This window comes from Ceratina calcarata, unplaced genomic scaffold, assembly GCF_001652005.2.
Source record: "Ceratina calcarata isolate Rehan_Ccalc_2016 unplaced genomic scaffold, ASM165200v1 scaffold584.2, whole genome shotgun sequence".
NCBI classification, from domain to species: domain Eukaryota; kingdom Metazoa; phylum Arthropoda; class Insecta; order Hymenoptera; family Apidae; genus Ceratina; species Ceratina calcarata.
This window is the reverse complement of record NW_017177064.1, coordinates 25,422-39,700: the sequence shown is the minus strand read 5'-3', so window position 1 is coordinate 39,700 and position 14,279 is coordinate 25,422. Positions and strand designations below refer to the sequence as shown.

Here is a 14,279-nt window from a genome sequence, read left to right as displayed (position 1 = left end):
GAGTAATACAAGTCTTTCGAGTTTTCTCACAGTGCATACATTGAGTTAATAAAAATTACTATCCATAATAATTCACTATGCCAATGGATCGTGCAAATTAAATGAAGATATTCATTGAACACAGGCTAATTGTTCATAGGTCAGACACATTCCTATATTGTCTTCAAGGGTAGTTCCGGTGTCCTGTCCGGGACCGAAGGCCACCCTTATTCGGAAGGGTGTCGCCCACGTTTCCACCCTGCAGTTACCCGCGCTGTCTAGCTCGTTTCTTTCACAAAGAGTGTTGCCGCAGTGCTCCAAGTTGCAAATTCCGGCCTCGTTATTCCCAGGCTTAAACATTTTCCGCGATAATAAAGAAATTATCAAATTAAATAGAATTCAATAATTCTCTGATTTTATAAATGTTATCATTTCCAATAAAGTTCACATTACCAAAATATTATGGGATATTATTTATTTATTGATTCTTGATCAGCGAATTAATATATGTATTTGAATGATTAAAAATTACCGTAATGAATTCTTCAAAATCGCAAGGGATGAGCACCCTGTCCCTACAGCGGCCGCTCGCGAAATTCGAAGAACCGCCATCGTCCATGGCATTGGTCACATTCATCGCTCCAATATCGCCCGATCCAGACCCTTCGATATCCGTATCGGTATTATTAGTCGCATTTTGTGCTGTGGAGTTTGCGTCATTGGGACGCTGGCTCGTCATCGAGGAATTTAAATTAGTATTGTTTAGATATTGTATTCTGGCAGGGCCGATTCTGAACGAGTCAGAAGTGCACGGACTGTAAGATATCCCGCACATCCCTCTCTCTTGGCGAATGCAGAGCAAATAGTCCTGATTAGCGAGGAATCGGCCGTTAGATAAGAAATTGAACGTCTTCAGAGTTCCGTTCAGACCCTGGAAACAATATATGAAGATTTTATACAAATAAAAATTGAATCTACCTGACAGACTGTCAGTCATAATTAAATGCTGTTATGTCGAAATTAATGTTTTATATAATAATTGTTGTAATGTTTAATAAAATGTTTGATACAATAATTCGTATGCTAATTGGTCCTACACTTCGGCGATCGTGAGCAGAAAAACTGTGAATTTAGGCTAATGATGCAAATGGGTTAAAGGAATTATTTTACATTTAATTGATTCCATCAAACTTTAATCCATATTACAAATGATCGCATTTATTGATTACATTAATTAGATTTGACGATCAATTAATACCTGAAAGTACTGTAGGCACCCGCTGGGCGCTCTTTGCTGAAAATCCAGCTGAACGATCCTCATTTCCCACATTCTTGATCGAAGCCCCCCGGGCAGCCGGAAATTCAGCGTTAATGACGCGTCCTCTTCGTTTAAGTCTATGTACACTGAATAAAAAATACCGTCTTTTATTGCTCTTTAAAAGAATTATTTTTCTTTAAGCCTTCTACACGTCGACGTATCATTACGACGAAATGAAGAATCATATCATATTGAAACATCGAACGTAAGTATGATTTCAAAAATAATTTCAGACAAGAAACGTAGAAAAAGAGAATTCTACTCACAATGCTGTCCGCTGTTCCACCCGCAGATTTGAAACATGCTTCCTCCGTTTCTAATTTCCATTACGTCCTCGTCGCAAACGCCTGTCCTTAAGTTCGGTTGACCCTTAGTTAAAAATACATTTTAATTTATTATATAATACTATGATTAATTATTATATGTATATTTATCATTAAATTGTCTCGTGAAAGAAGACATCTGTTTATGACAAAACGAACACGTTGATTGGTAGTACATTCTGGGGTTAATACGCTGTTAGTAGAGCAAAGAATACAAGAGTCGGCTTACTATGTTGAAGTGTAAGAAATCGATCCTCAGCTGGCCGACCTGGGTATCGATCTTCTTCACCGTCACGGTACAGTTCATGGGCCAGTCGATTAGATTCGGGAACTCGGGGCTGATCACGTACGTCAGATTGTTATCCACAGTATGATCACAACTTGCCGTGACTTGTTTTCATAATGCAACAAACAAGTTCGAATGTAAATTGACGACACGACGTAGTAAATTTCTCTGTAGAATTTAAATGTATATCATTTATAATATAAAACGTTCAGTATTATTAAATGAAATCTCATTATTAGGAAAAAGTGTTATTCTTTATTTTTAATATCTTCTTATTAGAATTCAATAGATTTTCTGATTTTTAATGATCCCGGTGTATCGGCCAAGTGACTTTACGCAGCTAACGGTATCGGAGAAACGGAAAAAACGAGGAAAAGAGAACAAGAACGAGAAACAGGATAAACGGGAATGATTGAAGCTCGCGTTCGATTCATCAGCATTCGCAAACACTTAATAAAATTCGATGATGACAATTGAAAAATGTTTCCAACACGATTTCTCATATTTCAACGGATAAAAAAAAAAACTGTGATACATATATTCGTCCGATATTCTGGCGGACCTCGTAGCTCGAAAAATCCATGAAATGTGGTGATCGTGCTTGTAACTGAATTTACTGTTCATATTGGATTTCATCTGATCTAATGAACAAATTTCAGAAAAAACTGCGATATTTTATTTTACCACACAAATATTGTGAAACTTAGTCGATCTCTTTGAGTCATTGACTCAAATATAAAAAAATCCTGAAAACTGGCATTTCTCTATAAACAAGAGATACTATTTATTCAATCAAAGCATTGATTTGAAATTTTTATCAAGAAAGAGATAATGCGTTTTCTCGCGATGTACGGTAACGGCTTATACAGTTACTTAATTGGCCCGCGTACGTGTCCCAGATGTTCCGCCAATTTTATTTTTCGGGATCGCCATGTAGTAAGCCAGTGAGAAGCTAAACCCGTTAGATCGTGAAAAACCAACGTTCCGCTCTCCCTCTATCTCTCTTATGCTTGGGAGATCACGAAAGAGACTATCGACGGTGATTCACGTTCGAGTCTTGTGCACCTTTGATCTTTTAATCAGAAAAATCTATGAATTTTTTTTTTCATTTCTACTCTCTTAAACAATTTCAATAATTGAGAATGCAATATTAATCATCACAGTATTATAACAGTAAAATCTAATAGTAATAAACATCTGAATGCGAAATAATATAATCAAAGTGTCGTGTCATTATAAACACGGAATTGTAATTAGGAACGGGTTCAAGGCTGGCACGGCTCTCGAACTCCTTTAACCGTGAACAGATGCAAAACAGTTTGTTGCGAGTCAAAGCGGGTCTGTAAGTAACAGGTTAAAACAGAATTCCTCGCGGTTACGGAATCTTTGAGAAACGGTACGGCGTACACGTCTATATAATGTTCAAGTCTCTTCGGGTTGCTTTAAATTATTCAAACTATTCAAATTGTACCGCTATAATGGTTAAGAACGCGTCCCACGGAATCCGTACCGACTGGCTTTTAATTCGGTGTACACCGGGTGTCCCGCAAACGGAATGATTCATTTATGCCCTTTGACACTGTTCAACTCTTACATCAATGCAATAATTAATTGTCCTTTATAATGCTATGCAGAAAAAAATTGAAGTAAAATTATGAAAGTCACAATCAGGTCGTATAAATCGAGATGAATTTTATACCAAAGAATTGTACTCGAGATAATTGAACCCATTAAGATTTACAGCAATGTATTTAATTAATTGTTGACAGAAATGCAGGAAGGAAACTTATAAAAACTGTGAAGGACGTAAATTGCATTTAATTGATAAACGAGGTCTTTTGTGAAGTAATGAATAAATTAGAAAATAATGAATGAGTATCAGAAGTATAAAATGCCGATTGTTTTCGAAGAAAATGTCAATTTCAAGTTCATTGAAATTGACGTCTGAAAAGGTTTATTTTGCATGAAAATCGGCGGTATAACCGTGTTAAAAATTTGTTTCGCTAGAGGAGACTATTAATGGCAATGACTCTGTCAACTCCCTAGTTAACGAGTTCTCGTTCAGGCATTCAACGCTTTTAAAGGGGCTATAACGCCGGTTGCTCTATTCAACCCCGTGGGCTAACATTTTTCACGAGAGGAAGCAACCATGAAAAGTTTACGAAGCGGCGGCGGCGGTCGCCTTTCTAAGGGGAAGAGAAACGATGTCTGATTTTTCAGCTCGTTTAACCGTACGCTGGATTCACGAGTGGATGGATGGATTAAAAAATAGACGAGGTAGAACGTGAATTACTGTATTGCCAGTACTTACAGACGCAACAGACGCCGAAACCGAGGGCACAGCGGCCGTAAGATTTCCCTTGTTGAATTCTGCACTCGTACGTGTTCATGCATATACCCCTTCGACGCTTGTCTTGCGACAAACATTCCTCTTGCACGGGTGTAGGAAAAAAATTGAGAACTGTCAAACAAGAATGATTGCGTTTATTTCGATGTGACGATTGAATACGATAGAACGTCAAATTAAAATTGAATTTAGAACTGAAATCAAAACTAGGAAAATTAATATAAATTTCATATGAGAAATAATGAGATAGCAACAATTGAATCTAATTCCATTATATTTCAATATATTATTAATTTAATTGGATGTGATTGACATTAATTAGAATTTAATTTAATGTCTCTAATTGATTTTCAACGACCACTGAAAAAAGAGAGCTTGGATTTTATTCACTATAAAATTAAAATTCAAATCGTGTACTAAAAAAGATAAGAAACCTGTTAATTGAGAATTCATTAGGTGCGAATTCATCGAGCAAGCAATAATTCAGGTGCCAGTCATCGACTGTCACTATCGTCGACACTCACTGCCAATTAGCAACTATAAATTAAAATCATAATTACTGAATGACTCTTACTATTTGAATAGAATCTAAAAATATGAGTTTGCACCAAAATCTACAATCTAATTATAATTAAGAAAAACATAAGATATAAAGGAATTAATGAAGTAGTCAGAGAATACGAAATTACCCCTGGAAATCGCAGTTGCTGTCAAATCTGAACTCTGCACTGGTTTCTGCACGTTTTGGCCGGGCCACAGGTTCAATCCCATCAGTAACCATTGCTCGCTGGGAACAGGGAACACTAGCAAAGTGCACAGATTTATCGGAAACCACTGGCTTGGTCGATCCGCGATGATCGCTAGAATCAGACGGGCAACGATCCATCCGAGGATCATCGTTCGGATCACCTGTGATCGCGCATTTGCGATCGAGAGGACCGGGAATACGGCGGCCGACTGACCATGACCGGTGGGACCGGTAACACATGTGTTTTCTGGACCCCTTTCTGCTGCTACGGTTACTTTTACCGTGCGCTTGATACAAATACACTGCCGCTCAAAAGTACGTGGACACTTCCACGGTTCTAATAAAAGAACTGACCAAACCATTCGGTTTTACCTATTTTATTTCACTGCATTTAAACATCTTTCATTAAACACATTACTAATGAGAATATTATGAATAATTAAACATTCTCCTGTCCTGCGTTTTAATTAATTATCGCTTTTACTATTCTTCAGATTCTGGATTTCATTGTTGTTAGAAACGTATTCAATCTCATAATTTTATTCCGTTCAATGCTTCCGAAGTTTTATAAAATATATAAAGTTCTTCTATAATATCGATAGCAAGAGATTCTCTTTGAGGAATATCAACAACGGACTCGATAAGAAATTTCAAATGAAATCAGTCAATGGCAAGAGTGCGTCCTCCACTTGAAATTAAGAAACTTCGCAGGAACTTCTTGATTAGCGTTCAGAACGAATCGCCAACAGTCCAATTAAATTCAGATTAAACACGATTAAAGAAGAGAACGCTATTTATTTAATTGAAAGTTCTCGAGTTACATCAATACGGAGACGGCATAGGGTTCAATATTGAAATCGAATGTAAATTTTATGGTTCATCTTTGTCATATTCGTCTCTTATCTATTAACAGATAGAAGAATTTTTATATAATTTGAATATTAATTACATGATTATACGTTTATACTGTAGCAATAAATGAGTCTCGTGCCATAAATGACCTATTTCGATTATTGTAATATTTATTATCTAACAATGAATAATGATAGAACTCTGAAAATTGGAAAAGCATAAATATTGATTAATAAATACCTGCTATAATGTTTATTAAGAATATTAACTGGATTTTAACTCAGTAAACGTGTACGCAAGGTTTGGCAATTTTACAATTTTTTATAAACTTGTAGAATGGAAATCAATTTTCGCTGATAGAACCAGTTTTAAAAGGAGCCTCTGTTTGTGAAAAAGTCCCATCGGTAAAGTTGGCTTCTATCGGAATGAATGTACCGATGGAGAGCCAGTCATGCGCGGATCGTGATCGTGACCAGTTGTATATTGCTTTTTCGATATGGCCACCGTAAGGTTTCATCGAAACCAACGCTGAAAAAAACTGTTCTCAGAATCGGCTAACAATCGTCGTAGTCCAGCAAATCGGTGAGTCAAACTAAAGAACGATTCTCTTAATTCTTGTTATACCTACGATGCATATAAGCCTGAAGGGTCCTCCGTTAACCAAAATATAAACAATGGAAAGGAATAATCGTAGCATTAAGAGAGATAGGATTAATTAAAACTCGTCCGATTTGCAGTTTACAATCATTTATTTAATTAAACCTAAATGATTTGGGGATCGTTGTTGTAAAACTTGTTACTGAGCTACCATAACCTTTCGTCTGGTTTCGAGCTTCGCAAGTTTCCTATTATTTTAATCAACGTACAACTTATGTTCGTACCCGTCGTGTTTGAACGATTATTAGAATTTTTTTAAACGATCCAAACCCATTCGCTTTAAACAAGAATTTGTTTAAATAGAATCTCGTTCGATTTTCGATTTACTAAGAATCGTCGTGTTTTCCACGATTTTCACCGTGTAGATATTGTATAAACGATGCAATGATTTTATTTTGATGTTTAATTGCAAAGTTATTATAATACACCAGTAACTTTGCGAACGTCTGTGTTAAACGGTTTTGTCAGTGGTAAAGATTTGTGCAACAATTATTATACGGAAAATGCAAAGTTCTATTTGTTGGTAAGTAGCTGGAAAAATTCCAGCGAAGACTACGAACAGTAATTATATACTACAACAATTTGTAATGAATAAAAGAATAAGAATATAATGTGAATAATTTCCTTTCGAGTGAAACTCTTCCAGAGTCGCTTTAAACCTAGAACATGTGTAAGTATATGCATAAGAATTGTGTTTCATTTATTTTAAAAAAGAGTGCGTTCGTATATGTTGACAAGAAAAGAAAGAGGAAGTGTCGTCATTCGTTTGTTGCTGAAACTCTCTGTTCAGCAATATTTTCTTCGACACAGTATGACAGTATTAAGACAGTCGATTTATGAGAGAGAGAATTTATGCTTAGACTCTGTTTGGTTTAACATAAATATTTACGATAATTTAAACGAAATGTTACATGTGTCGAATTGTTTAAAGTACGTAAATAGTATCGTACAGCGTTGAAAAATGGGTAAGTATAGTTATTTAAAGTTTGTAGCTATTCAATAATGAAATTCGCAAACAGAATCGAAATGTATAAATGGACACGATTAAAAATTCCCTCAGTTATAAATCGTCGGTTCAGTTATCGGTTGAAAAGAATTTACTTTTACACTTTAGCAATTGTGTTAGCTAAACTACCTTTCTTTCTCTTACAATTTAGTATAGATAAGTATGCATACATTAATACAATAATTAGTACCTCTTGCAATTAGTAGATAAGTACCTTTAAGAAAGAGATAATTGCAAGCCATGTAGTTATACCTACGGAATTCTTTGAGAACGTGTAAATCATTCCCTGATCTATTTTATTCTTCCGATTCACGTGGCATCATAGCGCTTTTGTATTTGCAGAAAAAACCGCGGAATTATTTCCTATCCAACCTGGGCCAGAAGCATGCAAAACTTCGATGATCTCGACATCGAGGGTCGTACTCCCTCGCACTTGCCAGAGGCTGACAAAGAGAAGGTAATATTAAGTTAAGGTGAATTTTGTTCCAAAATAATTGACCTCATAAAGATCCTGATCAATAACCATCTCAAAGAATGAATTCTGTAAAATACATTTAAGTATCTATTAGAAACGATTATTTTATCAAATTAGCCAAAAAGTTTTCTCATAGTTCACGCCACGAAGTTGTGCAGGAAATACTAATCTATATTATAAGAATATTTGAATCCCGCAGGAAGATTACGATCGGAAGCGTTTAATGCGGAGCAGCGTGACCGCAGAGGATGGAACCCTGCGACCGGTTTACTCGGAAACCGAGGACGGCGACATTTGGTGTCACATCTGTAACATAGCGTTGTTCGGCGCGCACAAGCTGATGAATCACAACATGTGCAACAGGCATAAGATGAAGTTGAACGAGTGGCCGTACCCGGTTCTGCTGTGGTCGAAACGGTCGGATATCGCGAAGGCGGTTGCCCCGGTGCAATCGACCGCTATTAGCGACGGCCTGGCGCCCGGCGAGCCGGTACCGCCAGGCATGGAGGACCAAATCACGCGGACTACCACGATTCAGATGAGCCTTGATCGGCACAGGAGCTCGCCGTTAGTCGGCCTCGAGTATTTGCTCGAGTTGGTCGACAACGATTCCTGCGAGCCAAGTTACACGTGCGTTTTGTGCGACAAACGCGGCGACCCACGCACCGTGATGGCGCACATTACCAGTTACAATCACAGGATCACGTACCTGAACAGACATTTCCCGACGATATCGCGTGCGATCATGGAACTGCCGCGTACTCCGAATTACAAACGCGGGGCGAACGAGATTTCTGTGTTAGTGGCTAAGAAGATCGAAGAACGATTCGGCAGGCTGCAGCCGCAGCTAGTCGACAAGAATCAATTCGAGAAAAACAGGATACAGTATATCAAAAGGGTCTATCAGGACTATCACTTTAGGTAAGTTCCGATTACGTTTCCGTATTGTAATATTTCTCTTTTCCGTTTAGCTTCTTAACAGCGTAACTTTGAACAAGCATTTATTAGATGTAATCAAGTTTGTACGTAGAACACGGTAAAACTTTTCATTCTTTCGCTTATGCCTCGTAGAACTTGTTCATTGATTTTTTAACAACTTCTTTATCGTCCACCCATTATTCCTCCATTCGTTATAAGTTTAATTAAGTTTTCATAGTATATTACTTAAAGAGATATATTCTCTCTTAGATATAGATTTAATTAAAGTTGGCCAAAACAGAACAAAGTAGACAGTTTACCGGTTTTGACTTTACTTAAAGACGAGCGAACTTCTTTAAAATAAAAATTGTTTCCTGTATCTCATAAAAAAATCATCCGCGCGTATGAGCACGTCGGTTCCGCGTTGTATTTTTAATGGATTGGTGGTTCACCAATTTTCGCGTGAGCTTTCATTGAGAAATCATTGTGGCTGTTTCCTACGTGCAGGGAAACGCCTGAGTTAACGTTTATGGACGTTTACGATGTTCGATGGGTGACGAACTTCGACGAGAAGATGGCCGAAATGAATGATAGTAGTTCTAAGAAAGGTGAGTATAACTTTATTTCATAATTTTATATTTAAACACCGTAATTACCGTTTTAAATGATAATTTTGCTATCAAGATTTACCACCTATCGACGAGAAACTGGTGGACGATAAGCGTAATAAAAGTGACGATAAAAAAAGTGATAAACCACCGAAGAAGGAAACAAAATTAGAAACTACCAAATCGTAAGTCAAATATTTATAATAACAATAACGATTATTCTCTTTTATTATTCAACTTAGGAATGGTGTTCGTTGTTTAATGCACTATAAGCACGATACAAATCATTTTACCCCTCTTGCTTTTCCTTAATATGAATCGCAAGAGATTGGTATAAAAGTTATGCGACATAAAATTTTCATTTCAAACGAACTCCGTGGCCGGGAATTTTAAAAACATGAATTTGCCCATCGCTAACTGAAATGCCAGGTTCATTTCAGATATTACCCTTAAAATATATTTTTTCCAGGGGGTTCAAGATACGCATTCTAACTAGGGACAAACTAAGTATTCGTAAGCCCTTAGAGTGCAAAGACGAGGATATTCCGCCAATAAAAAAATCGCCTAAACGTCCTTCGGATGAAACCAAGTCCCTCTCCTCCTTATCCTCGATATCTAGCAGTCCCTCGCCGTCGCGTTCCAGGTCCAGATCACCCATGCGCAGTCGTAATGCCATTACATTAGGCAAACCTAACAGATATCGTAGCAAGTCTCGATATTCGAGGGAGAGGACTCATTCGCGGACCCGTTCCCAATCGCGTTCGCGTTCACGGACGCCGGAACCGTTGCGCGAGAGAGATAAGTGGGATAAGTACCGTGAACAGATCAGAAGAGCCGAGGAAACGTTGGACAGATCTTTGAAGTTCCACGAGAAAAATCCTGAGAAGCATCCGTCCTATCCAGACGAGTGGAAGAAGTTTTGGAATCGACGTTACAAGGAACTGCAGGCCGAGGGCAAAGATCCTAGTAAACACGATTTCAAACCCGAGTGGATCGAGTTCTGGAACAAGCGAATGCGAGAGATTCACAATGAACAGCTGCAGCAGCGGAAAGAGGAGATTCGAAAAAGGTTGGAACTTCCAGAAGACAAACCGCCTGAGAAATGGATAAGAAGGGATAGAAGCCCTCCGAAAAGGAGGCACCGAGTAGAAAGCGATGACGAAGTGGAATACGTTGGGACAAAGACTATAAAAACTGATTACTATGATCGTCACGAAGTCAGGGAACGCGATTATGGGTATCCTTATGTGAGAGGTCGGGGTAATATGAATTACAGAACGAATTACTACCCGCGTGGACTTCCACCCAGAACCCGGCAAATTCATTACGCGACTCCTTATCCGGTGAAAGATAAGTCGCCCAGTCCAGTTCCTGAAGAAGTTTTAACAGAAAATTTAGAAGTCGTCGGTCTCTTGCGACTGTTAACAGCTTTGGAAGGTCAGCTGGGCTCTCTGGGACCCAAGATAGTCTCGCTATTGTCGAAAGCGTTGGCGGCTGAGAAAGCAAGGCCGAATTCAGCCGAGGAACTTCTATACGACGAGGAAGTGAGCGTTCTGTTTGAAACTGTTAAGGAGAAACTGAAGGGCCAACTGTTCGCTGGGATGATAGAGAAAATGGCGATCAATCCGACGAAATCGGCCATTCAGAACATCGCTCAATTACTTCACAAGACTGCGGAGAGTAAAAGGAAAAAGGAGGAGGAAGAGAAAAAAAAGAAAGAATTGGAGGCCGCTAAGTCAGTCAGTTACGTTCCCAGGCCGCTTTATTCTAGGCCGATAGAAGTCGCCGCTCCTGTTATAAAATCCGAGCCTGTTAGCGTACCGGGGGTTGGCACTGTGGACAAAGTAGCGATAGCGCAACAGATAGCAGCTGCTTTGATAGCACAAGGCAGGACGAACGTGTCGCAAGAAGAGTTAGAGACTCTGATTAACGCAGTTGTTGGCATGGCGGAAGCTTCAAAGAATTCTGACAAGCCAGTGACCACGGCCGATTTCGTCAAGGGACTATCATCCGGCGGTGGTAGTTCACTGCCACAGGCGACTCCCGCTCCGATCGTCCCTACTACTGCTGACGTGATCGAGAGACCAACATCCAGAATGGAAAGTCTATCCGACACCGACTTAAAATCACTTCTACAAAATTTCAAAGATCTGAGCAGTCAAGAACAGCACGGACTTATCAATTTTTTGAAAAAATTGGAAGCTACCGACCCGGTCCGAGTTGAAAAACTAAGGGCGTTCGTTAATTTAGGTACGAGTACTGCACTCTCATCCAAAGTGAAATTAGAAGAATCGGAGAAAGGTGAAGGTGTGTCTTCGAAGACTAGAAGCATGTCTCCGTTTTCAGGCAGAAAGGAGCATGACAAATGGAAGAAGGATGAAGATAAATGGAAACCGAAGATAGATATGTTCGCAAACGATGACGAGGAAGAGGAACAGCAGACGAAAAATGATAATGACGATAAACAGAAAACGAAATTAGACTTGTCTGACGACGATGACGATTACTCGTTCGAAGATATATACAAGGCAGCTGATAAAAACGTAAGCGAGAATGAGAAGAAAAAGAAATCTCGGTTTTCTAAATCCGCCTCGAATTCCCCTCGGTCTTGGACCAGGTCGCGATCCAGATCCGTCTCACCTGTAAGGTCGAAAGAGACGAAAAGCCAAGATCCTAACGCAATTCTGAACGAAACTAAGAGATTGATAGCGAACATCATGGGAGATCTGCCGAATAAATATGTTCCCAAATCTCATTTACCTGTAGAAAATCAACCAGAGCAAACTGTCAGTAATGATTCGATGAGTAACAGTTCTACAGCAGCGGTGCCAGGCTTCTGTAATCAAGATTACAGTCAAAATAGTCAGCATTATCCTCCTGCACGCCCTCAGGGAAGTTTGACTTACCCGAATATGAACCCACAGAATTTTAACTATAATCAGCAAGTTTATGGTAGCAATTCGGGTTACGTGGATAATACCTATAATTATCAGGGTTATGGGAATATGGGGAGTCAATACGGTGGGCCATCCATGACGAATCAGTATCAGAATTATGACGCAAATAATTACGGCGGGCATTCATCGAATTATCAGCCGCAACAACAACAGTACGGGAATTACATGCCACAGCAACAGCAACAACGGTTTTATTAAAGATTTCATTCAGATTTTCAGTTCATTTCAGGACGAAGGGTTTTTATTAATACATTTGTATTTACATTAAAAATTGCCATTAAGAACTTTCCGTCATTCAAATTATCAGGATTTTTATTAGTTGTTAATTATTAGTTGATAAATGCTGATAAAAGAATGATTGATGTCATGACTTTGTATTATAACTTATATGGTCGATGTAAATACATTTTAAAATCCATTTACTATAGAAATGATAATGATAACAATAGTTTTTAATATCAGGATTCTGTTCTGCTCAATTTTTCAATCGGATAAACAAGAATAAGAGAATTTGCAGAAATAAATGCTTGGTTCATTCTTTATGGAATTTTCCCGAATTTTATTCCTTCGTTTTTTTACATGCTTATTAAGTGAAAAAAATGATGAATCAAACTCGCGGAACAAAGTTTTCTTAGAAGTGTTCGTTTGTTAAAATGGTGGAGTGAATGTGAATTAGATTAAAGAAAGTATCAAAAAGAAAAGTAGAAAAACCGGTAAGGCGAAAGTAAGTAATGACAAGAAAGAAAAATTCTTGTTTTAAGTTTTTTAAAGTAAATATCCGATTGTTGAAATGAAGAACGTGAGTATGTATAATTGAAGAATTTCAGATATGTGCGTGTGTTATCCGTAACGAAAAATGCGTTACGAAGAGAAAAATCGCAAGTAAACTATTGTTTATTTTTACAATTTTAAACAATTCTAACGTTTGAACGAATATACAGAAGCGAGCATGCTGTGTAATTTCTCCATATATATAACTATAAGATATATTATAAAAGAACAGTAATATAAACTAAAACTAAATAAACATTTTCATTTGTAAATAATTTGAAACGTGTATCTGTTCTTTTACCTTTGTAAGAAATTTAGAAATAATTGTAGTATTAATAAGATTGTCAAGGAATACGTAAGCAATAGAATTAGTATTATATTATAGGAAAAGAAAAATTGTATTACGGAATTTAGTTTAATTGTACATAAAAAAAAGAAAGTGGATAAACAAAAAATATTTAATTCTGTCTTTTGATTTACACTGTCTTTACATTTTATTTAATAAATATCATTAAAAAGACAACTGAATAAAAACGTGTGCACATGTATGTACCACAGACCTAGAGTAATTAGGAATTTCACTTGGACAGTTTATTTTATTATTTTATTTAACTAATCAATTAATTAGCGTTATAATTAATTAATCACGGTGCACGTTGACTAGATAATCAATAAGTTATTATCTCGATATACATATACATAGAGTACCGTGTATTATCACAAACAATCGTACTTTAATTACAAGTATATAAATTAATCAAAAAGAAGCTCGTACAATATTTACAATATCTCTTTACAAACTTTTAGTAAACTTTTAGGAATTGCGTTTCTTATTATTATAATATTAGGTCATGTTTCGTAAGTCCTCTCGCTTCGTTCCCCGGTACATTTACCAGAATTAAATTTCAAGAACATAGAAGTATGGAAATTATATTCATTATGAATCTCATAACACGATTAAAGAAATCAAATTATATAATAAAGCTATTAATTTGCGGTCTCAATTATTATTAACAGATTAAGAGAAGTAAATC

General features: G+C 37.3%; 2 protein-coding genes across 2 annotated transcripts; one reads left to right on the top strand and one right to left on the bottom strand.

The window, feature by feature from the left end:
• Nucleotides 1–12: 12 nt before the first annotated feature.
• Nucleotides 13–5,150, bottom strand: LOC108629711 (uncharacterized). The gene is made up of 7 exons (XM_026817498.1): nt 4,943–5,150; nt 4,218–4,367; nt 1,850–2,010; nt 1,564–1,666; nt 1,238–1,383; nt 512–910; nt 13–330 (listed from the first exon to the last, which is right to left on the bottom strand). Exons 1-7 carry the CDS (start codon nt 5,148–5,150, stop codon nt 112–114), a joined length of 1,386 nt encoding a protein of 461 aa, XP_026673299.1. The 3' UTR covers nt 13–111.
• A 1,144-nt stretch (nt 5,151–6,294) lies between these two features.
• On the top strand, nt 6,295–13,688 carry LOC108629714 (uncharacterized protein CG7065-like). The gene is made up of 6 exons (XM_018032546.2): nt 6,295–6,435; nt 7,859–7,973; nt 8,191–8,912; nt 9,417–9,517; nt 9,594–9,702; nt 9,987–13,688. Exons 2-6 carry the CDS (start codon nt 7,902–7,904, stop codon nt 12,670–12,672), a joined length of 3,690 nt encoding a protein of 1,229 aa, XP_017888035.2. The 5' UTR covers nt 6,295–6,435; nt 7,859–7,901; the 3' UTR covers nt 12,673–13,688.
• The last annotated feature ends 591 nt before the right edge of the window (nt 13,689–14,279 follow it).

Coding starts and splice junctions, on each gene's coding strand:
- LOC108629714 (XM_018032546.2), top strand. CDS start 7,902: ATGCAAAACTTCGATGATCTCGACATCGAGGGTCGTACTCCCTCGCAC. Junction 8,913..9,416: donor TATCAGGACTATCACTTTAG/GTAAGTTCCGAT, acceptor TCCTACGTGCAG/GGAAACGCCTGAGTTAACGT. Junction 9,518..9,593: donor TGATAGTAGTTCTAAGAAAG/GTGAGTATAACT, acceptor TTTGCTATCAAG/ATTTACCACCTATCGACGAG.
- LOC108629711 (XM_026817498.1), bottom strand. CDS start 5,150: ATGATCCTCGGATGGATCGTTGCCCGTCTGATTCTAGCGATCATCGCG. Junction 1,667..1,849: donor ATTTCTTACACTTCAACATA/GTAAGCCGACTC, acceptor TTTTTAACTAAG/GGTCAACCGAACTTAAGGAC. Junction 331..511: donor ATTTTGAAGAATTCATTACG/GTAATTTTTAAT, acceptor AAAATGTTTAAG/CCTGGGAATAACGAGGCCGG.